The sequence below is a fragment of the Borostomias antarcticus genome (assembly GCF_949987555.1).
Source record: "Borostomias antarcticus genome assembly, chromosome: 6".
NCBI lineage: Eukaryota > Metazoa > Chordata > Actinopteri > Stomiiformes > Stomiidae > Borostomias > Borostomias antarcticus.
In genome coordinates, this window is record NC_140239.1 from 14,068,670 (window position 1) to 14,092,442 (window position 23,773).

At 46.6% G+C, this 23,773-nt stretch overlaps 5 protein-coding genes across 6 annotated transcripts in view; 3 read left to right on the forward strand and 2 right to left on the reverse strand.

Annotated features, from left to right (window-relative positions):
• The window catches only part of vdac3 (voltage-dependent anion channel 3), a 15,648-nt gene extending 13,933 nt beyond the window's left edge, over positions 1–1,715 (reverse strand). The window contains exon 1 of the mRNA XM_084440008.1: positions 1,655–1,715. The gene's annotated coding sequence lies outside the window, so the exon portion shown is untranslated. The remainder of the gene's footprint in view (positions 1–1,654) is intronic.
• A 1,622-nt stretch (positions 1,716–3,337) lies between these two features.
• Positions 3,338–6,067, forward strand: enkd1 (enkurin domain containing 1; the record flags this gene model as incomplete). Its single annotated transcript, XM_084440448.1, has 7 exons — positions 3,338–3,422; positions 3,595–3,822; positions 4,194–4,360; positions 4,629–4,775; positions 5,097–5,236; positions 5,493–5,629; positions 5,907–6,067. The coding sequence occupies 7 exons, from the start codon at positions 3,338–3,340 to the stop codon at positions 6,065–6,067; spliced, it is 1,065 nt and encodes a 354-aa protein (XP_084296574.1).
• Positions 6,068–7,151: 1,084 nt separating this feature from the next.
• polb (polymerase (DNA directed), beta) lies at positions 7,152–13,730 on the forward strand. Of its 2 annotated transcripts, XM_084439332.1 has the most exons (14): positions 7,152–7,293; positions 7,776–7,833; positions 8,210–8,276; positions 8,429–8,503; positions 8,629–8,687; positions 9,645–9,694; positions 9,808–9,859; positions 9,972–10,026; positions 10,110–10,182; positions 10,571–10,641; positions 10,805–10,891; positions 11,285–11,352; positions 12,040–12,179; positions 12,636–13,730. In XM_084439332.1, exons 1-14 carry the CDS (start codon positions 7,233–7,235, stop codon positions 12,728–12,730), a joined length of 1,011 nt encoding a protein of 336 aa, XP_084295458.1. In that variant the 5' UTR covers positions 7,152–7,232; the 3' UTR covers positions 12,731–13,730. The 2 variants fall into 2 exon arrangements, with proteins under 2 accessions (XP_084295458.1, XP_084295457.1); XM_084439331.1 differs by having other exon boundaries at positions 12,040–13,730.
• An 830-nt stretch (positions 13,731–14,560) lies between these two features.
• dynll1 (dynein, light chain, LC8-type 1) lies at positions 14,561–16,470 on the forward strand. Its single transcript, XM_084440401.1, has 3 exons — positions 14,561–14,677; positions 15,595–15,733; positions 16,073–16,470. The coding sequence occupies exons 2-3, from the start codon at positions 15,602–15,604 to the stop codon at positions 16,208–16,210; spliced, it is 270 nt and encodes an 89-aa protein (XP_084296527.1). The 5' UTR covers positions 14,561–14,677; positions 15,595–15,601; the 3' UTR covers positions 16,211–16,470.
• Positions 16,471–17,720: 1,250 nt separating this feature from the next.
• rpl6 (ribosomal protein L6) lies at positions 17,721–21,996 on the reverse strand. The gene is made up of 6 exons (XM_084439421.1): positions 21,833–21,996; positions 21,450–21,548; positions 21,021–21,164; positions 18,503–18,551; positions 18,140–18,324; positions 17,721–17,902 (listed from the first exon to the last, which is right to left on the reverse strand). The coding sequence occupies exons 1-6, from the start codon at positions 21,977–21,979 to the stop codon at positions 17,750–17,752; spliced, it is 777 nt and encodes a 258-aa protein (XP_084295547.1). The 5' UTR covers positions 21,980–21,996; the 3' UTR covers positions 17,721–17,749.
• Positions 21,997–23,773: the final 1,777 nt, after the last annotated feature.

Here is a 23,773-nt window from a genome sequence, read left to right on the forward strand (position 1 = left end):
TCACACACGTTATCATGTCCTCCAGGCCTCTCTACCCTGCAGCCTCTCACACACGTTATCATATCCTCCAGGCCTCTCTACCCTGCGGCCTCTCACACACGTTATCATGTCCTCCAGGCCTCTCTACCCTGCAGCCTCTCACACACGTTATCATGTCCTCCAGGCCTCTCTACCCTGCGGCCTCTCACACAGGCGCAGCCCAGCCCAGGCTGTGTGACACCAACCAGGAGGAATGTGCGTGTGAGATAAGGTGGATGGCAGTCAGGTTTCACCAGGGTGAATTAATAGCCTGGAGGTGACCTCGTCCCACGCTGCATGGCAGCTATTCCTTCACTTATCGCCACCGACTCTACATGACAAGGCAGCGAAGACGTCACCTGACTGGACATGACACGCCAGCAAAGACATCACCTGACTGGACATGACACGCCAGCAAAGACATCACCTGACTGGACATGACACGCCAGCAAAGACGTCACCTGACCACCAGGCCAGGCACGGTTTGTTTTCCTTTAGGGTCTGTCTCCATAGTGATTTACCTGCTGAAATAGAACCTACATTACCAGTGCTATTTCGTAACTACAAAGACCAAAGACAAAGTAGGCACATGTCACCTGTGTGAGACATGAGGCCACCCTTCTCTCTCAAGTCCTGGGCTGCTGCAGGTGTGTTCTGGGTGCATTCCCCGGTGTCTGGGCGTTTGAGATATGCATTCAGGACTTCGGATAGCGACAGATTACGCCATTACTGCCCAGGCGCAGGCAGGCTGGTCTACCTTTGGCACTGAGTAACCCCCCCCCCCACTCTCTCTCTCTCTATCTCTCTATCCCTCTCTCTCTCTCTCTCTCTCTCTCTCTACCCCCCCCCCCCTCTCTATATCCCTCTCTCTCTCTCTCTATGAATGAACGGGTTGGTAGCTGTAGCCAATAACGCCATAACTCGCTATCAATAGAGCAGGCGGATTATTTAATTGCTGGAGGTTACAGCGGAACCAGCGTGCATGCATGTGAAAGAGATCTGTTCCAACAAGATGATTTATTTGTCCCCGCAGTCTACTGCTAATGGGCCGTTTCTATTTCTCTAACGAACACCAGGAAAACTCAAACACAGAAGCATATAATGTATTGCCTGGCAGCCTAATGGCCCGGGACAGACAGACAGATGGCCAGCTCTCCCCATTGTTCATACTTCAATGCATAAGCTCCGTTTTTGTCTGTCTAACATTACGTCTATCTATACGCGCTCGAACTGGTATGTTTTAAATGGTATAAATTCACAATAATTATGACCATATAATATCAGTGATTCTTGCTGCCATAAAGGATAAATGTCACGCGTAATGGTCTCCGGTTCAGTGAAACATAATGCACATGCATAAAAATAAATGCACCATGTGAGTCGTCTTTATTTCGTTTCAGAACGCAACAACGTTTTCTGGTCTATATCTACAGCGCGCAGAGCAACTGTGAACACTATCACGGCCCCTGGCTGGCAGGCCTGTCCGCGCTCGGCGCACTGCAGACTGCTGTCACCCACCCCAATAACACTAGAACAAGTCAATGTCACCATACTAGGACCGTGGAATCAGTAACTCTCCTGCGAATACGTTTTTTGCTAATTAAAGTATTGCGGTGAGACTGTTTTGTTGTCCTACCTTTATTAGAGGGGCGATGCGCGCAGTTCCAGAACGTTATGTCTCGCGCAATAGGGCACCGTGAAGGAGAAAGTGGAGCGGGGCGGACCGCGCATGCGCGAGCACCCTACACCGAAGGCGGGGCTGTTGTGTAATTGTCATTGAGCCAGAGAGAGAGAGACAGGGCCACATAAACACACCGTTGAGAGGCCTGGGATTTTGGAGAGAGAGAGTGGCCTTGGGGTTGGTGAGGAGCAAGGCTTGCCCAGGAAGTACTACTGTCATATACAGTAGACACAGGTCAGCAGCCCTGCTAACGGCCTGCTCAGTCCCAGGTCTGGATGAACCACGGACAGGACACGCAGCACCTTCCCAGCTAAGCGTGTTGACTGAGGACTGGCTCAAGGACATGACTGGATGTAAAAATGTTTGTATATTGTATATCTAAACATAATAAATAAACGATAACATAAATATATTTGTATAATACGTTGCTGTTTTCTGCCTGCAATGCTGTGTAACCAGGTCACATCGAAAATGAGACATTATTCCCCTGGAGAAATAAAGGTGAAAATAAATCAATCAATCTTAAACAGGGACTATGGAAAATAATTCTTCAAAATAAACAGTTTGTGCGTTCACTTTTTTGTTCTTCATAAGGATTAAAGTATCTATACACAAATTTAATTTAAACAAAATATATAAAGTTTAGGGAGCTGCTTTGCTGGTTATATTGTTACATTGCACGTTGGTGACGCCATAATAATCGTTCCATATTAATTGGCACGAAACGCACATGAAGTCCCCAGGTTTGGGCTGTTCAAAACAATCATGTAAACTTTATTTTTCTGATTCTATGATTATTAACTAATATTAAAAAAAAATGTTCGTTGTGTCTTTTTCATACCCATAATACCTCTTAAAATGATGTCCTAATACTACCGTGTCTGGCGTCTCATGATGGCCACGGCAGCCTTGCGGAGGAAGTTCAGCCTCTTATGGGAATAGGGGCGGTTACATCGCCGTTGCCATGGTAAATAATTCGTTAAGTAGTGTTGATACTGCGTCATCAGTCTGCTGCGTGTTGCTCGTCTACCGGAGCTGAAGTTGTCGTCGGTCGGTTTGCTAAAGAGTAGTGCTCTGTGTGAGAAGATAGAAGGTAAATTTCAACGCATAATTAAAGAGGCTCGCTAATAACCGCAACTTGCATTTCTGTGTAACCGAGGCGCTCTTTCCATGGCCTCTGGATAGCTGGCTAACGCTAGCACTAGCCTACTTTACAAGCTTAGTGCTAGCTTCGTGCTAGTTACCAATGCCATGCTATCATGCTTAGCGGGTCGTCATGAAAGTATTTCAAGCCAACGTTTGGTAATTCATGGGTACCAAATGTAGTCCTAGACCTGCCATCTTTTTGTCCTCCACAGGTGTATCAAGTGGTCTAATTGGCTCTAGTGCATAGAATCCTATGCAATCAGACAAATTGACACACCTGTGTAAGGCACAAATATGGCAGATCTTGGACTACATTTGGTACCCATGAATAGATAGCTAGAACTTCCACAGAGAATAGTTACATGTGAAAAATAAACAAACTGTACTCGATGCAATAGTGTCTCGTCGGAGCGTTCAATTATGGTGGGAGACGAACGGGATGTCCAAGTTAATCTATTGCATTCTATTCCTGTGCATGAAGCTCCTGAAGAGATGTGCGAGGGACCCTCCATGATATCTGGGCCGATCCCGCCAGACCCCTCTCTGTTCCCTGAGTACTACAGGCGCCCTGCCTCTGGTGAGATGGCCTGAGAGACCTCAGTCACAGCAGGCTGAGAGAGACCACGTAGCCTAGCTAAGCATAAACCCACAAGTTAGCTACTGTCTTACCTCAGTCGATACCTAATACTAGGTGTGTGTGTGTGTGTGTGTGTGTGTGTTTCCATTCTCCCTCGTTCTGTAACCTGTAGCCAGAGGTCGTCTGGAGGGGAATGCAGACAGGGGTCCAGCCCTGCTCTCTGGGCCCCTGGCCCCGGACCCGGTGATGTACCCGGGCTGCTATAGTGCCCGTGCCCCCCAGCCCCCACCCCGCATCGGGGCCAACGCCACACACATCCTGGAGAGGGGGCAGAGAGGGGTGGTGGGGGCCCTGCTCAAACTGGAGGGAGTCTCTCTCAGTCCCAACCCCCCCAAACACAGTAAGGATGAGGAACTACTCTCTCGTAGTGACTGACACAGACCCTCTCCAGCTCTCTTTCTCTCTGTCTCACCATGTCAGACCTAAGGCCAACTTGAACCTTGAAGCCATCTATGGTTGGACTGGTTATAGTCCGCAGGGGGGAATGTCCTAAATGTGTGTGACGTGTTAGTGGGTGGTGTTAGATAGTGACTCATCTGGTTTGGCTTGCTAAGCTTGATCAGAGACATCCAGAGAAACCATTAAATATGTGTAGCTTTAGCTACTGCTACTCACTCCTTGATGAACATGAGATGGGTCTCATACTGATGTAAGAAAGCTGTGTCCGAGCCAGAGTGGTCCCTCCTACTCATGTCTGGTGTGTCCCGTCAGAGCAGCGTGACCACGGGAAGGAGAACGTGCGCCGGCTCCGGGAGATCCAGCGGCGCTGCAGGGAGCGGGAGTCTGAGAGAGAGCGGTCCCGCTCCGGCCCAGTCAGAGCGCTCTGGAACGCCCCCAAGTACCAGGATGTCCCGTCCAGGGTCACGGCCCAGCTGCAGGTGAGCTGGCCCAGCCAGGAGAGATGAAGAAGAGGCTCCTGTCTGATCAACTACCTTTTATTAAAACATTCACCTGTCTGTCCACTAACCCGCACCAAATGATCTATGAAGACACCACAAAATGTCTTGCTTGCGTCTAGAAATCAAGATTATAGCCATTCTGACTTTTCACTGCAGACTCATTTCTACACAGCCTGTACAGTGTACTATCCAGAATACAGGACAATAAAACCCTGTTCTCTCCTGTTCCTGCCTGTCCCCCTAGCAGCAGACCAGCCCTCCCCCAAAGCCAGAGTGTCAGAACTTCCTGAAGGCCCACTCTCACTGTGGCTCGGCTGGCCGACCCAGGGCCCCCTCCCCATCCCCCTCCCCGCGCCCAGCCTCCTGCTGCAGTGCTGGGGGCCAGGGACTTCAGGTCAGAACACCGGCCTCATTCACAGCCACGGGGCAAAGCACCATTATGGTAGATGCATTTTAAGGAGATTTGGGGTGGTGTATTTTCAAAGAAGTACAGTAAAAAAAAAAAAGAAGAAATACATGCACTACCTAAATAATATGACTTGGTTGACTAACCTTATACAATGGGTAGTTCCAGTCCTTGATTCTGATTGGCTGTACGCAGGCACACAGTACAGAGTTTAACAAAGGAGTTGTGTTTAATATGCAGGTGCATGTTTTTAAGGAGGGAAGAGATGTTGATTCTGAGTCTGAGTGTTTGTTGTGACCGTAGTTGCAGGTGCAGGGCCGGCCGGTGGACTTTGTGAGTCACAACGCCCGGGGCGCTGGTAAGACAGTGATGCGACGCTCCCAGTCACTGACCAACCTGGGAAACAAGAACCCCATCCCCAGTGCGGTCAAGGGACAGGTGCCTCAGTAGTGAGTACCTCTCTGTTGACTTCTGACTGGACACCTACGTCCTGCCCCCAGTAGAATCAGTTAACAAGGACTGGGTTTGGAGATATAGGTAGTATGCAAAAACTCTTATTTATACAGCATAATACATTCTCATGTGATTTACATAACATTCTTTTTGTTTGCTCTCTCTGTCTCCGTCTCTGTCTCTCTCTCTGTCTGTCTGTCTCTGTGACTGTCTCTCTCTCTCTGTCTCTGTCTCTCTCTGTCTCTCTCCCAGCCTGGAGGAGAGGAAGGAGCAGTGGCGCCAGGAGGCGGAGGAGAGGAGGAGGAACGCTCCTGACCCCTCGGTTCCAGCTGGCCATACTCTGATGTCTGAGAGAGAGAGACAGGACACCCTGCAGACACTCAAAGAGAGTACGTCTCTCCTCCTCCTAAGATTGAGATCATTATCTTATAATAACTCTCTTCCTGTTCTTAAAATGTGAACGTAAGCTGGAGGAGTGGTTGCATTTCAATATTTAATCAGGGATTACCCAAGGGTTAGCCAAGTCAAGTCTCTGATTATTCACATGCTTCTGTCCCTCTCGCTACCCCCCTCTCTCTCTCTCTCTCCCTCTCCCTCTCTCTTCCTCTGTCTTTCTCTCTCCCTCTCTCTCCCTCTGTCTTTCTCTTCCTCTCTACCTCTCCCCAGCCCACAGGTGCCTGGTGGGGGAGCTTCTCTCTCTCCCGGTCAGGGCTGACACTCTGAGCGTCCGGGCTCGTCGAGAGCAGCTGGACCGCCGACTCTCTGAGGTGGAGGAGGCCATCAAGATCTTCTCCAGGGACAAAGTCTACGTCAAGACCGACTCCTAACCAACGCACCTGGGGATAGGGTTAGACCTGGGGTCAGGGGTCAGGGTTAGACCTGGGGTCAGGGTTAGACCTGGACATGGAAGGACAGCTGAAGAGGCAACGTTTTGAAGGAGCTGTTTGAACTTATCTAATAGATGCTCTTTTTCGTTATGTGCTTGAAAATATATAACAAGCTCTGACTTGTTACCACAACATGATCCTAGAGTCGGCGAGGTAGCTTGTCTGTTAGACTACTAGTCTACACCTGAGCTCTTGCCATAGACAGACTGGTTTTTAAAGAAAGTAATTATTTCCTAGATGCTAAGCAGCATTTATACACTCTTCAGTTATGTCCCACCGCTAAATGTATTAAACTGTACAGCTGGACTTGACCAGATTTGACCACTGGACCTGACGACCTGTCCTAAGAGGATGACAGACGATCCTCCAGAAAGCAGGACTCCGGGGTGGGATGTCCATGTCCTCCTGCACTGTGGTCAGAGGGTTGGAAGAGCTGTCACTAACTGCATATCCAATCTGACTCTGGATCAGATAGACATTTTACTGTAGCACTGACCTGAGAGGGACAGAAGCAGAACCCCTTGGGTAATCCCTGATTCAACTTTGAAATGCAACCACTCCTACAGCTTACTTTCACATTTTAAGAGCATGAAGAGAGTTATTATAAGAAAGTGATCTCAGCTAGTAGTATTTTACTATGGCTTGAATTGTGTTTGCTATGTGGCTTTTGTGATACACTGATGTTATTGAACTGTGAGTGTAATGAATTCTTGTGAGTCTTTAAAGATTTGATGTGGCCAGTGTTTGGTTGGAGTGCTGATCACCCCAAACCTTTTTTAATGTCTCTTTGTCTTCAGTCTTAAGTGTATCATACTGTACATAGCATGATATTTCCCATCTGACATGCGGCATCATTCTAACTCTCTTCCACTAGTCCACACTTTACACTTTTTCAAAGGGCACTTCAGAAAACCCTGGCAAATCATGGGTCACAAATGACGTCCCCGGGTTCTATGACGTGTGACGCACAGCCTGCCCCCCCGGTTCCTACTAGCCTGGTCATTGTTCTCTGGGCTAACCGCTAGCCAGCTAGCTAACAGGAGACTTCTCTGTAACTGCTAGGAAATTTGTGTGCAAGCTCACTTGCAAAAACGAACATACGACGATGAGTAAAAGGAAAGCGCCACAAGAATCCCTAAATGAGGGAATTACAGACTTTCTTGTCGGTAAGTCATGAGTCGCTTGCTAGCTGTTTGGAGCGGTGCGAGTTAACGTTAGCTAGCTTGCTAATTAGCTGACGCTAGCCGAACACAATAATGGCTTATGGTTAGGTTAGAATAGCAAAGTTACAGTAGATGGCTCTGGAAACAGGATAAGGCACACTAAGATTTTGTCACTAATCTAGTGCTAATTTATTAAGTCATTCGTAACTAGTGTTTACATTTAGGTGGAACTTTTATTATCTGCCTTGGAAAGTGCGTCATATTCGTCATGTTTAAATCTCCCTGACATCTTGATAGCTGTGGTATTTAAATGCAGCCAACAGATATAACTGATCTTTACTTTAGTCTAACGTGCTTGGCTGCGCTATGGAACCATTTACCGATCAAACTACTGATACTCTGGCATGCTAAGAGACGTGTTGAATTATAGTTGCTTCAGCAGCTTGCTAATCAATCAATGCTCTCTGCCTATGCCACTGTCCCAGAGCTAGCCAACTATGAGAGGAATGTCAACAGAGCTGTCCACAAGTACAATGCCTACAGGTAAGACACTACAGGGGGGATGTGAACTGATATAGCAGTGCTTAACTTAGACTGAAGTGGGTGCTGTCGTCTACAAACCTTTAGAGCTTAAATTCCATAAAAGGTGCCGGTACTCAGACCCTGTCCCAAGTCAAGCACTGGATATTACATGTGTAATTGCTAGCCCACGTTTTGACATCCAGTAACTTACAATACCTAGGAACTGGAATGAGGAATTGAGTAGTGCTGAAGGATAAGATATTGTAAGGATAAGTAATAACAATAATTCCAATGTACCGCTACTTGTTATATATGGTGAAATACGTGTTCTATTCGATTCTACTTAATCCAGGCAGTAATGGGTAGTAGTTAGTGTTGATATTGTGCTGTTCCTTAGGAAAGCAGCATCTGTGATCGCCAAATATCCCCAGAAGATCAAGAGTGGCACAGAGGCAAAGAAACTGGTGAGGGAAAACCAATCCCAGAAGCACACTTGTGTAATTGTGTTGTTTGGCTGAATGGAGATCCTCTGACGGGCCAGTCAGTGTGTGTGATGGCCAGTGTGACGGGCCGTTCCGTTGGGCTGTCATAATGATGTCATCATCCTCTTCATCAGGATGGCGTTGGAGCCAAGATTGCAGAGAAGATTGATGAGTTCCTTCAAACAGGCAAACTCAGGAAACTGGAGAAGGTGTGTGTCAGGGGGAACAATTTATACACAACACAGAACTTTGTGTTAAACTGACCTCATAATTATACCCTTCCATTTCAGTCTGTTCGCCGTGCTAATAGGCTGCGTTTCTGTGTTCTCTTCAGATTCGTAATGATGACACAAGCTCCTCCATCAACTTCCTCACCAGAGTGACTGGTATTGGGTACATTAAGCTCCTCCCTCCTCCTTAAACAACCCTGCTCACTCCAGGGACTGAAGATCTGAAAATCATCACATTCACTCTTAAAGATCATCACATTCACTCTTCAAGATCATCACATTGGGTGTGTTAAGTAGCTGAGCGCTCACTCTTAGAATGCTCACTTTGAGCGCTGAACGGTCTGCTCTAACCGAGTGCTGAGTTGCTAGGAGACGAGAACTTTTCACCTGTTGTCAATCATGTGTGATTAACGAGCATTGTCCCAACGATTCCCAAGCCAAAACGATGGTGCTCAGGTGATGATGATTATGGTGTTTGGCTCAAACAGATCATAGTTCAAAACTGCTCACTTGTGTTCTGAGCAGATCAGTCTGAGCGTAACTGAGCAACCCGTTAAGTGAATTCTGACCACTGATCGCTGACTGAGGGCTCAGCTACTTAACGCACCCATTCACTCATAAAGATCATCACATTCACTCATAAAGATCATCACATTCACTCATAAAGATCATCACATTGACTCATGAAGATTGTTACATTCACTCTTAAAGATCATCACATTCACTCAAAGATCATCACATTCACTCATAAAGTTCATCACATTCACCCATAAAGATAATCACATTCACTCTTAAAGATAATCACATTCACTCTTAAAGATAATCACATTCACTCTTAAAGATCATCACATTCACTCATAAAGATCATTACATTCACCCATAAAGATAATCACATTCACTCATAAACTTCTCTCTCTCTCCCTCTCTCTGTCTCTATCCATCTCTGTCTCCCTCTCTGTCTATCTCTATCTGTCTCCCTCTTCCTCATTCTGTCTCCCTCTCTCTATCCCTCTCTCTGTCTCCCTCTTTCTCATTCTGTCTCCCTCTCTCTCTCTATCCCCCTCTCTCCCTCTCTCTCTATCTCTATCTCTCTTGACCGGTCTCTCTCTCTTCTGTCTAGTCCTGCTGCGGCCAGGAAGTTCTTTGACGAGGGAGTGAAGACTCTGGAAGGTTTCGAGGCTTTTTAGAGTTTGCCACAAGTGCATGGAAATCATTTTGCAGAAGATGACTGTGATTGTGACAGTTGTGGTTGTGATTGATCCAATATTCTGCTCTGTGTTTAGATCTGAAGAAGATTGAACATAAGCTCAACCATCATCAGCAGATCGGACTCAAGTAAGTGTGGCTGTCTCCTCCGACCCTACGTGTGTGTGTGTGTGTGCGTGCATGCGTGCGTGCGCGTGCATTCTCATGAGAAATGCATACCACTCCGCTGTGTTTGCTGCAGGTACTTTGAGGAGTTTGAGAAGAGAATTCCACGAGCAGAGATGGAGCAGATGGAGGTGATTGAATGAGCTTGTGTTGTGGATGCAGAGCATGGTATTTAGTAGCCCAGGGTTTGTAACTGTGCTGTGTGCGCCTGTAGACCCTCATCCTGCAGGAGCTGGAGAGCGTGGGAACAGAGTATATCGGGACAATCTGTGGCAGCTACAGGAGAGGTGAGAGAATCTAGTCTATCGCCTTATTAATGTTGGATCAGAGTCACAGTTTCCTCCACATACAGTTTGTGAGATGATTCATGACTATCTATGATGACTCCCATCTGTGTGTGTGTGTTTTATCTATGATGACTCCCATCTGTGTGTGTGTGTGTTTTATCTATGATGACTCCCATCTGTGTGTGTGTGTGTGTGTGTGTGTGTGTGTGTGTGTGTGTGTGTGTGTGTGTGTGTGTGTGTGTGTGTGTGTGTGTGTGTTTTATCTATGATGACTCCCACCTGTTTGTGTGTGTGTTTTATCTATGATGACTCCCATCTGTGTGTGTGTTTGTTTTATCTATGATGACTCCCATCTGTGTGTGTGTGTGTGTTTGTGAACTTTCCACAGGTGCTGAATCCAGTGGGGATATTGATATCTTGCTGACACACCCAGACTACACCTCTGAGTCTGAGAAGCAGGTAACCATGAACATCACATGGACATCACATGAACATCACATGAACATCACATCTTTGCACCACTGTTTGTTCTGCACAACCCGACGCCGTGAAACGCCTTCATCACACTCTCCCTCCCCCTCTCTCTTCCTCTTCCCCCCCTCTCCCACTTCCTCTCCCTCAGCCCAGACTCCTCCACGCGGTGGTGGAGCATTTAGAGTCCGTTGGGTTTGTGACTGACACCTTGTCCAAAGGAGACACCAAGTACATGGTGAGTTCTGAGGCGTTGGGTTGAGAGGATGTTGCTGAGCGCTGCTCTGTGTTCAGTTCATGGTGAGTTCAGAGGCGTTGGGTTGATGATGTTGCTGAGCGCTGCTCTGTGTTCAGTTCATGGTGAGTTCTGAGGCTTTGGGTTGATGATGTTGCTGAGCGCTGCTGTGTTCAGTTCATGGTGAGTTCTGAGGCGTTGGGTTGAGAGGATGTTGCTGAGCGCTGCTCTGTGTTCAGTTCATGGTGAGTTCAGAGGCGTTGGGTTGAGAGGATGTTGCTGAGCGCTGCTCTGTGTTCAATTCATGGTGAGTTCTGAGGCGTTGGGTTGAGAGGATGTTGCTGAGCGCTGCTCTGTGTTCAGTGGTGTCATGTCTGAGATGACTGTTGTGTCCAGGGGGTGTGTCAGCTGCAGCAGACTGATGAAGACGAGGAGGAGTACCTTCACAGGCGCATTGACATCAGGTGGGTCGCTAGGTCTGCCTCTTCTCAGGCCCCTGAGAGAGGTTTGGGCTGAGAGTATAGAGCAGTGTAATATGACAGAGTATAGAGCAGTCTAGATGATCTGACTCAGACTACTAACAGCCAGGCAGATTATTATTGCTTTTGATAATGTATTATCAGAGAACATCTGTTCAGCATCTAGCTACAACACACATCTAACTACAACACACATCTAACTACAACACACATCTAACTACAACACACATCTAACTAAAACACACATCTAACTACAACACACATCTAACTACAACACACATCTAACTACAACACACATCTAACTACAACACACATCTAACTACAACACACATCTAACTACAACACACATCTAACTACAACACACATCTAACTACAACACACATCTAACTACAACACACATCTAACTACAACACACATCTAACTACAACGCATCTAACTACAACGCATCTAACTACAACACGCATCTAACTACAACACACATCTAACTACAGCACACATCTAACTACAGCACACATCTAACTACAACACACATCTAACTACAACACACGTGTTGAATGACTTATGAATTAGTGTAATGAATGATTGTAATAAATGACTAATGTCGGAAAAATCTACATTATGATGATATGTATTTTTCTCCTTCTCATATCTTTCCCTTACACCATTCCCCAGGTTAATACCCAAAGACCAGTACTATTGTGGCGTTCTCTATTTCACCGGAAGTGATATCTTCAACAAGAACATGAGAACCCACGCTCTGGAGAAGGGCTTCACCCTCAACGAGTACACCATCCGGCCACTGGGTGTCACTGGTGAGTCACTGGTCAGGCTGCATCAGTCAGCAACACAGAATTCTTCTGTGGCCGTATGGGTACCCAAACTCACAAACCATGATATTGAAGCTGACTGTATTTAACTTGGCAGACAGAATTTCCCCTCGTTCCTTTGTACCTGTACCTTGTACATATGACGAGTAACCTACCTGTACTTGGTTCTTCTGTTCTCCCAGGTGTGGGGTGGCTGTGGCTCAGGAGGTAGAGCGGGTCGTCCAATGACCGTAGGGTCAGCGGTTCGAATCCCGGCTCCTCCTGACGACATGTCGAAGTGTCCTTGGGCAAGACACTGAACCCCACATTGCTCCCAGTGAGCAGGCGAGCACCTTGCATGGCAGCTGCCACCATTAATGTGTGAATGAGAGGCCTTCATTGTAAAGCGTTTTGGATGAAAGCGCTATTATAAGTGCAGAACATTAATCTCCCATCTCCCAGGTATGGCCGGGGAGCCGCTGCTGGTGGACAGTGAGAAGGATATCTTTGACTACATCCAGTGGAAATACAGGGAGCCAAAGGAACGCAGCGAGTGATCAAACCCTGATCTGAAAACATGAACAATGATTCTATTGCAAACCAGGCTGAAACTTCTGTCCACGGACATGTTTACTTAAGTTTGTTTCTTTGTTTGTTTGAGGGCGTTATTTGAAGTTGCTGTCTGAAAGAACAAAAGTTGATTTTGTTCAGTTTTCGTTTAGTTTTTATTTGCTGTGTGATTTCCTTGGTTGATACTGTCAGTGAGTATTTTAAGAAATAGGAAATACAATCATGTCAATTGGAAAAAAATGTTTTGGACTGACAAAGGAGAATTTTAGTCTTTCAGTTTTAATTTCACAAAGAATGAACATAAACATCAGGAGCTGAGAAATGAGAAGTATTGCCATTTCCAACAGATTATGCAAATTGTTGTGGTGTTGCTTAGTGAATGGTGCTTAGTACATATGTGTGAAGAACTGAGCAAGGGGTACTTGCTGGTCCGACTCTACTTTAGCCTGCTTGCCTTATTTGCTTATTGGGCTAGCTAGGCAACAGGGGAGGATTTAGGATTGTTGACTGCAGTCTGGCAACCAGGAAGCACAGGGCTACCACATACCAGCACCGCCCTCGTGATGCGTTTCTCCACATACTGCCCAGTCAGTATTATGTTTGCATGGAAGACATTCATCATGTATTTAAAAGAGGATGACAACTGATGCGATTCATCATAGCTAGTATGAGACATGTTACATATTTCTGATGGGTCACTCAAGACCCTAGATGAACTGATAAGTTGTTGAAATACAATGGTGGTGCAGTATCTTATTATAGCTATGGTAGAAATTAGGGGTCATCTCAATAGGGGTTGGTAATTAAAATGTTTATTTTCAGAAGTGAGCTGACTCCAGTAGCTGCCAACCAATCATCATAGTAGCTAGCAATTAGTTGTGTTCTAAGGGAATTGTCAGTGTATGGGGTGGTGTGTGATATTAAATGTGATATAACCCTGTCTTGGTGACCTTGATCTATTGAAGGATAGAGGTGTATGTGTGTGTATTTAAGAGATGTGTTTGATCACTGAAATAAAGAGTGAAATAAACACATTTTTGTTGTGTTACGACCGAAATCTATCTGATCTATAGATAGATACTTTATTGATCCCCCTAGGGGAACATTTTGTGTTTCAGTAATGGAAATTACAGCAAGGTTTGGGGGAAAAGAAAAGCATTAGATGCAGAGTAGTAAGAATAAAAACGAGGAGGAACAGGGACTATATACATCCATACGTACAGCATGTGTACAGTATATAATAAAGAATATAATGTACATGCATACATCCAGTCTGTATAAATACATGTCCTGTCTAGGAGTACATATATACATATTTTTAGGTTTTGCTGAATATCTTACATATATATTATGACTACAACTTACTGTACTTACTGACACACTCTAACTTGCATTCATGATCATTAATAATGCCATTTGATGGTGAAACTATAGCTAGATAGCTAACATTACTGGCAAGACCATAGCTAGCTAACCTAATGTTAGCCGTAGCTATAAACATCTGCATCTGTTCTGGGGAGGAACAGTTAGTCATATTTCAAAGTAAAATAGCCTAGTAGCGTTAACTCATGTATGGCAGAATCTCGTGAAGATACGTTAACTATACTAGCTACAAGTTGTTTAGCTAGCTAGCAAGCTGGGCTAGGCTAGGATGTTACCCGCCCCCCGTTGTCACAGAAACCAACGACGCTTGTGAGCCGCAAAGCATGATGGTTTGAAATAAAATGCAGGGAGAAACACCAGTGGAACCTGCAAAGACTGGCCAATCGCTGTGTTGCATACGTTACTGACAGCCAATAGGACACATCTGCGATCGGGTTCTCTGTCAGTTACACACCTTCATCTTTCTTGTCAACCACTTTGCGGGAGTTGAAGCTGTGTGTCCAAGCTGCTCCTTTATAAAGTAGAGAGCCAACAAACGTTTGGAATAACAGGTAAATCCGTGTAAATTATTTTTCACATTTGATAAGCCTTACGCATATGACTATGTTGGTTGTTTAAATTGAGAGGATTCATAGCGCCGAATTGATGTGCTGGTCATGCTTAACGTTACCTAATGTTATCGTCATTCATTTTCTGCACGGAGCTGCTGCTAACATAGTGCTAGCTAGACTAACGCTACACAGGCTGGCGAACCAGCTCTAATGTCTTCAACGGTTGACTTGACAGCTTCATGCAAGTTAGCTAACGTTAGCAGACATAACATATAGCTAGCTAGCTTACTTCTAGCTAACCCGCGGGTTTGCTGTAACGACATGTAAACTTCTAGCTAGCTATTTGTAACTGAAAGATAGCGAGCGGTTTGCGTTAGCTAGCTTACTAAGTCAATGTGCACTGATCCATGTTGTAGCTACAATAAAATAACATAAACATCCGTTAACGTTAGTTAGCTAGCGTGAGCTAGTAACGTTAGCGCCAGGAGCAGAGTGAGCTCATCATCACTCTCTACCGACCAGGAGATTCTCCTCTGAAAAGCAGCAGCAGGCGGTATCCATAGAAACCAGGCAGAGAGCGGTGGCCAGCCCTGTGATTGGAGATGTTATGCAACGTTGATGGGATAATAGCTGGTTCAATGGGGATGTCATTCGCCTGCCATTATGTAACTCGGCAACTCAAGCCGAGGTGCTGCACGATACGACCAAGACCAGTCGCTAATGCTTAAGCCTCGATCTAAGACGCTTAGCCTGACTTTTCAAGCTCCTTCGAGTAGAGTAGCGTTTCATCCCGAGTCCGGCATGCTCGCACGCTTGGGGACGTGATGAGGCGCTTCTGTAGAGATGCTGGATGCGGTGCCTTCCCGCCTCTTCATAGCTGCGCTGATCAACAACGCGTCTGTGCTTTGGTCTCCCAGGGCAACCATGTCTGACAGAAAGGCGGTGATCAAGAATGCCGACATGTCGGAGGAGATGCAGCAGGACGCCGTGGAGTGCGCCACCCAGGCTCTGGAGAAGTACAACATTGAGAAAGACATCGCTGCCTACATCAAGAAGGTACACACGTTTCACTGACCCTCACACACGTCTCATGCACATGCTTTCTGTAATACCACGCGTTATTAATATCCAGACTTAATTGAATCCCCTAATCTACAAATGCATGTCACCTGTTAAACAGACAGTGAATCAGGTTTTAAACAAGCATGAGAGTTTCTATGGTTTATTCCAGTCTTGTGCTCCTGCTAGTATGGCCACACTCACTCAGCGGGCCCTGGCCTCAGCCCCCCTCTCTCTGCTCATGGCTGCCGGTGTTGGAGAACCTTCTGCGCAGAGTAGCGTTCCCCTCGTTGGTCTCTGTGTTAACTGATGTATTCCTGTGCCCGCCCCTCCCAGGAGTTTGACAAGAAGTACAACCCCACTTGGCATTGCATCGTGGGGAGGAACTTTGGCAGCTACGTGACTCACGAGACCAAGCATTTCATATACTTCTACTTGGGCCAGGTGGCCATCCTGCTCTTCAAGTCTGGCTGAGGTGCCCGTCTCCACTCAACACCAACTGACCATTAAAATACTGACTGACTCAACAGAAAGGCTTCATCATTCCTGGTCAACGCCTTCTGTGCTGCTTTCTACTCTGTTCCTCTTTGTTTATGGAAAATAACATGGCCATGTGAAAAAACACTTAATTTTTACAACTTAAATACTTGTATTTATGTTTTTGTTTTTCTATGACATTAGATTTGATGTCTATTTTTTTTTAATTTTATTAAAGCGATGTATGGCTGTCTGGATTTACCTACTGGAGTAGTTTATTTTAGCTGTTCACACCACACAGCTGACATATTAATGCACAAACCCTTTTTAGAAGTGCTTGTAATCAGACTAGGGAGTTATATTGACCACCATCACCACTGATTATGTAACTAGTGACTGCTGCAGTAACATATAAATAGAACCCCAACCCACAATGGCTCAGGTGAGAACAAGCCATCCTTTTAAAATCTGAAAACCAACACAATGGCTCAGGTGAGAACAAGCCATCCTTTTAAAATCTGAAAACCAACACAATGGCTCAGGTGAGAACAAGCCATCCTTTTAAAATCTGAAAACCAACACAATGGCTCAGGTGAGAACAAGCCATCCTTTTAAAATCTGAAAACCATACATTCACTTCACATTCTAATGTAAAACACAAAAAAATGATGCTGCGAATTCAGCTCTATTTTTAATAGTAGTTATGGCCCATGTTACCTGATGCAACCTATTTAGGCTTGCATACTTATTTTACCCATAACTGCAGACTTGAATAAATTGACTTTGACAAGGCCCTGAATACAACAATGAACTGAACTAAAACATTGCCTTATCAGGTTATTTTAAAGGATTCACATGGTTGGTCAAACTTTCTAGGTTTTTAGATTAAATATGTCCGTTCTTTAGTTCTGGTGAAGTAGGTGTTAATGTCCCGGTTGATAACATTGTCCTTGTAGTGCATTTCTGGCCTCCAACCAGGACCAACCATAGGCTCACTTACCCCAGGACCAACGCTAGGCTCACTTACACCAAAGTGCCTTTAGACTTCCTGTTTATATTCCTGGGAAATCTGGGCTCAAGTTTAGACATTGAAATGACTTAATATTAAAAAAATTATACGTGTTGCCTTAAGACAACTGGCAAGTGTCACATTCAACCGGTGTGTCAGTGTTTAAAATACTGCCCTCAGCTGTGAGGTGGACTGGACTCAGGTTTGTTTGCCCATCAAGGCGCCAGGAGGCCTCAACCCCAACAACGCATGGATGCAACACAACACCCCAGACTGCTTTAATGACTCTGGTTACAATCCTGCCAGCAACACTAACACCAACCAGGAAGCGATTGGATTACAGGATCAGAGGTAGGGCAATGCAACAGAAAATCTCCATCCCTCACAGGTCCTAACTGGCGACCTTCTAGAGAACTACCCAACCCACAAACAAGCCATATCCATGTACCGGACATTCCACATTCAGACTTCCACCCATAGAACAGAGTGACGGCATGGAGATGTGTGGTACTCGTTTATTAACACGTTTAGAAAACGATCTTGTGTGGGTACACGCCGTTGGACAGGCAGAAGGACGAGCGCAGGTAGCCCTTCAGCTGAGGGACCTTCTTGATGAGGGGCAGCAGCTCAGAGTCCACGGCCTTCTGGTCCTCCTTCCTCTGCTCCGTCAGCTGGTACTTCTACACACACACACAGCAGGGAGGACACTAGTCAGACGCTGGCACAATCACGCTGTGGGACCTCATCCACAAGCTTGACTGAGAAATTATAAGATTCAGGGCACCCAGAGCACAAGGTTCGGGGCAACCAATCATCCCTGCCTTTAACATGCGTCTTCCACATCAGAGCACGCTCATTTCTGTGAGCATGTGTTGAGGTTTTTGAAAGAGCGGCTGTTTGGGGCCTCATCTCCATACCTCTTTCTCTGTGTCGAAGATCTCGCCCTCCTGGTGCCGGGGCCTCCTCAGCCTCTTCTTCTTGAAGTAGGCGTCGGACAGCGTCTTGGGGATCTTCATGCCAGAGATGTCCACCTTGGTAGCCGTGGCGATGACGAACTTCTGGTGTGCCCTGCGCAGGGGGACGCGGTTCAGGGTGTGGGGGCCTGAGAGAAGGAAGCGTTCAGAGGATTACTGGACCACACACATCTACCACTACCCACAATGCATCTCCACAGACGTATACAAGCAAAGCCTTTAATCAAGTAGGATTTTGTGTTTCAAACTCTGAGTGAATAACGAACATCACCACAATAGGGTTATAAATGGACTAGCTGTCCTCACCAGAAACTAGCAGGAGACCACTGGAGAGCTGCTTCAGGAACACCACACGCTGCATGGAGGGCGGGAGAGAGAGAGAGAGAGAGAGAGGTCATTCAGTCCTAAATGGACCAAAACTAGTTTCCAAATCCAGAGTTTACTCCTCATTTCACATTCTGGACTACTAATGTGGGGGGTCTACTAATGACTTACTGGACTGACTATATCCATCTATGGACTTCCTGGACTGTGTATAATGTGTGAGGTCTACTATGGACTCCTAATGCCAGGGGTCTACTATGGTCTTCCGTGACTGTGTACAGTTACCCCAAACCTCCTTCAAAACTCAACGTTGAAACGATCCCTCCACCCACTAAAGCTAGGGAGCTAGCATCACTGCTGAGATCAGGGCATCAGTTAACATGACACGACAAGTGCTGCATATTACCAGCCCCATTTGTGAATTAAATGTCAACAGAAATGGACTCAAACTGAAAAAGGATGCAAATAAATCCTGTTAAAGTATGGGCATACTCTTGACAAGATAAGCCGCCCCCCCCCCCCCCCCCCGTTGCTTCACAGACCACCTGTTACATAACCAGGTTTCGTCTCACCAAACGTCACGCTCCCATTTCAATAGCATGAGTGTCCCTGTGCCCATCAAGCTGCACTCGACGGCCGACCCCCCCCCCCCCCCACGGTGCCGGAGCTGTGCTCAGTGTGTGGGAGCGATCAGCCTCCCCCCACGGTGCCGGAGCTGTGCTCAGTGTGTGGGAGCGATCAGCCCCCCCCCCACGGTGCCGGAGCTGTGCTCAGTGTGTGGGAGCGATCAGCCTCCCCCCACGGTGCCGGAGCTGTGCTCAGTGTGTGGGAGCGATCAGCCCCCCCCCCCACGGTGCCGGAGATGTGCTCTTCACCATGCGAGTGAGAGATTGAGTGTGTGTGTGCGCAAGAGCGTGTGTGCGCGCGAGTGAGAGCGTGTCGGCAATGGCTCATTATCTGTTTTTGCTATGAGACTGTCCTTCCCGCCGGTGTTCAGGCTAGCATCAACCTTATTGGATAGCGTAGTGTAGTCATTCTGTGGCATTTCTATGGGCCAATCGGAACTTGGATCAGAACTCTGATCTCATCTGCTTCGTGAGGTCCGCTTGAAGTCGGGACACCTTCAACCCTCGAGCCTTGAACCTGACGGATGGAAACCTTGCCTAAAATCGAGGTAAAGCTTTTTGGACAAGAAACAACTTAGCTATTTATTGGTTTGCTTGGTTCAGTTACCAGTATTGTGGCTTGACATCATGTTATAAGGTGATAATTTTAGGAACCAAACCAAACAGTTACTCTCTTTTCTGACCGTCTTTCCAGAATGTTCCGGCTAGCCTAGCTAGCTAACGTTAGCCTTGATGCTTGAAGTGCTAACTGACTGACTGCCTCGCAGGCTAAGTTAGGCATCCAATACTGATGTTTTCTTCAGAAACTATTCGGAAACTGCACGTGTCTTTTGGCTAATTGTGTAGCTAGATGTGAACTTAGTCAACACAACTGCGACAATCTCGTATAGCTCATCCAGTGGGTTCATTAGTGCTAGCTAGCTAGCTAAGCCAGTCAGTGGGTTCATTAGTGCTAGCTAACCCAGTCACGGAGCGTGGAGGCTGGTCCATAGAGGCAGAGCAGGTTAGCAGTGCCTTTTGAGAGGCAAGAGGGAGATATGTACAAAAGAGTAATTGGTTGAAATAAACTATTACCAGAGTAAATTACCAAGTATTATTTTATAATGTATTAACTTCTTTTCAGGAAAATTTTGATGATTGAAATTCTGATTTTAAAATGCTTCAACAGGGATATATCTAACTGTATAATATGGGATGGATATACTATGTGCCTAGTATTAGCCGTGTATCTACACACACTGAAATTCTAGTTTCAAAACGCTCCAAAACGCTTCATTTGCATATTAAAATCCCTAAAATTCTTCTGAGGGAGGATGGCCCTGGACTCCTACCCGAACTTAGTTTCACATCGTCACCTTTTTCTACTCTAGAGTTTGCAGGTCTGTGTGTGTGCGTCTGAGAGTGTGAGTGTCTGAGCGCGAGTGTGAGCGTGTGTATCCTGAGTATGTGTGTGAGCGTGTGTATCCTGAGTGTATGAGCGTGTGTATCCTGAGTGCGTGTGTGTGTGTATCCTGAGTGTGTGTGTGTGCTGGGTGCTCACCTTCCCGCGGTGTCGTCCGGTGAGCAGGATGAGGACTGTGTGAGTGTGTGTGTGTGTGTGTGTGTGTGTGTGTATCCTGGGTGCTCACCTTCCCGCGGTGTCGTCCGGTGAGCAGGATGAGGAGTGTGTGTGTGTGTGTATCCTGGGTGCTCACCTTCCCGCGGTGTCGTCCGGTGAGCAGGATGAGGAGTGTGTGTGTATATCCTGAGTGTGTGTGTGTGTGTGTATCCTGGGTGCTCACCTTCCCGCGGTGTCGTCCGGTGAGCAGGATGAGGTGTGTGTGTGTGTATATCCTGAGTGTGTGTGTGTGTGTGTGTGTATCCTGGGTGCTCACCTTCCCGCGGTGTCGTCCAGTGAGCAGGATGAGGACTGTTCCAGGGCTGATGGAGGAACGCAGCTTCCTCTTGTGCTGGCTGAACGGCTTCTTCCCATGGCTCTTCAGCTTACGAGGGACGTCCTCTGTGGGGTAGTAGCGAGGCTGGGGAGGGAGGAGGAGAGGGGGGAGGGAGGAGGAGAGGGGGGAGGGAGGAGGAGGGAGGAGGAGAGAGAGAGAGAGGGGAAAGGAGAGAGTGAATGGGAGGGATTAAAAACCATTGCGTTGGCATCTACATCAGACATCCAGTTACAAATAACCATATCCTATAAATCAGGGGGCCAATATTTTGATGAACATGTGTTCACGTTACAAATAACTATATCCTATAAATCAGGGGGCCAATATTTTGATGAACATGTGTTCACGTATCTGCGTATCTGGACTCACCATCTTGCGCAGCTTGACGACGCGAGTGCCTCCATTCTTGTCCCCTCCCACAGTCTTGGTGACTGTGGCTGAGACCTTGGCCTTCATCTTCTTCTCAATCTGACACACAAAACAGCCATTACAACAGAGCCAGTCAGCCTAGCAGACCATAGCTACCATTACAACAGAGCCAGTCAGCCTAGCTGACCACAGCTACCGTACAGACAGAGGATCAGGCCGAGTAAAGGCCAAGTGACCGACTAAGCCATCCAATATTAAGCATCTTCCTGTGCGGCCAGGTGTTTGCGGAACAAGTCTGTTCCTGGGTCCAGCGGTAGAGGTTTGGGTCGCCCTGCGCTAAGCGCCAGCGGTCCGGGTTCCGTGGTCGTGTCGCGGCGTCTCACCTTGGTGGCAGTGGTCTTGTTCTTCCTCTTGTACAAGGCCCGGCGGGCGAACATGGCGGAGCGGGAGTAGCGCCCGATGCCCCGGGCCAGAACCGGGTTCCGGCTGCAGTGCTTCTTGACAGCCTTCTTCTTATCCCCCTCAGCCATCTGAGCAGGGCAGAGGAGGGAGACATGTAAACAGTCGACAAGGCTGGTTCACTCCATAGTCAAGCACCTTGGACTGTAGCTAGCTAGCAGCAGTGGATTCAACAGCATGTCATTGAGAATGAGAGCATAACAAAAAGGTACTGTCCACAACAACAGCTAGCTACATTTGAACTGAAGCAGAATATATATAGCTACACGTCCAATGTAATTTAGAATGGCGAGGCTGTTAGAGCAACAGTATGACGTGCACAGGTCTAACTGAAAGGCATGACTGCAGCTAAGCTAGCTAGGCTAGGTGGTTAGCAAGCTACCCAACCGGGCTCATTCTGATTAGTGGAGCAAGCTAGATGCCAGTCCTCGATTGTTTTGAAGAATTTACACCGATGATTATGTGCAACACAAACACGCATATAGTGAACACGCCACATAACAGGATTATATCGTAATACACACACACAACACATAGAGACGCAGACACTGGCACAGGGCTATACAACGCGTTCAACTAGATAGCATGTAGCCACAGGCCTAAACTTCCGACACATTAGGTAGTATATTTCTAATACATCATTTATGAAACACGCCAATTTTCACTCTTATATAACCTTTAACTCAACTAAAATAACTTCAGGTTAACGTGAAAGCATAATTTAGCCTATTTCTCTACGATGAAAGCTGATTTTATTTCTGGACAAATGTGGGGAGAAGCCATTCCTACCTTTGCTATGAAAAAAAGACCGACATCCGGGGACGTTACGTTTATAACCACGTAGCAAGTGACGTTGACGCAAAGAGCGTCGATATCGGGTTTTCATGGCACTTGTAGTCCAGAAGAGTATTACAGCCTGTGACCCTATATTCATCTTTATTACAACTTTATAGGAAATTATTACTTTAAATAATAATAATAACAACAACAATAATAATAATCATAATAAAATAAGAATAATAAATACACATCCATTTTATTTATAGTGCACTTTTCATCTCAAAGTGCTGAAACAGTCACAAATTCATTAAGAAAAAAGACACTAATTAAAATATTATATATATATATATATATATTACATACTAAAAGCTTTTCTAAATAAGTAAGTCTTTAGACCAGTCTTAAAAGAACCCAGAGTCTGTGGTGCCCTCCGATTGTCAAGGAGGGCATTACAAAGGCAGAGGGCAGCTGATCAAAAGGCCCGATCTCCCATAGAGCAGAGTCTAGTCCTGGGGTATGAAGAAGCAGGGTCTCCATAGAGCAGAGCTGAGTCCTGGGGGATGAAGAAGCAGGGTCTCCCATAGAGCAGAGCTGAGTCCTGGGGGATGAAGAAGCAGGGTCTCCCATAGAGCAGAGCTGAGTCCTGGGGGATGAAGAAGCAGGGTCTACCATAGAGCAGAAGCAGGGTCTCCATAGAGCAGAGTCTAGTCCTGGGTATGAAGAAGCAGGATCTCCATAGAGCAGAGTCTAGTCCTGGGTATGAAGAAGCAGGGTCTCCATAGAGCAGAGCTGAGTCCTGGGGGATGAAGAAGCAGGGTCTCCCATAGAGCAGAGCTGAGTCCTGGGGGATGAAGAAGCAGGGTCTACCATAGAGCAGAAGCAGGGTCTCCATAGAGCAGAGTCTAGTCCTGGGTATGAAGAAGCAGGATCTCCATAGAGCAGAGTCTAGTCCTGGGTATAAAGAAGCAGGGTCTCCATAGAGCAGAGCTGAGTCCTGGGTATAAAGAAGCAGGGTCTCCATAGAGCAGAGCTGAGTCCTGGGGTATGAAGAAGCAGGGTCTCCATAGAGCAGAGCTGAGTCCTGG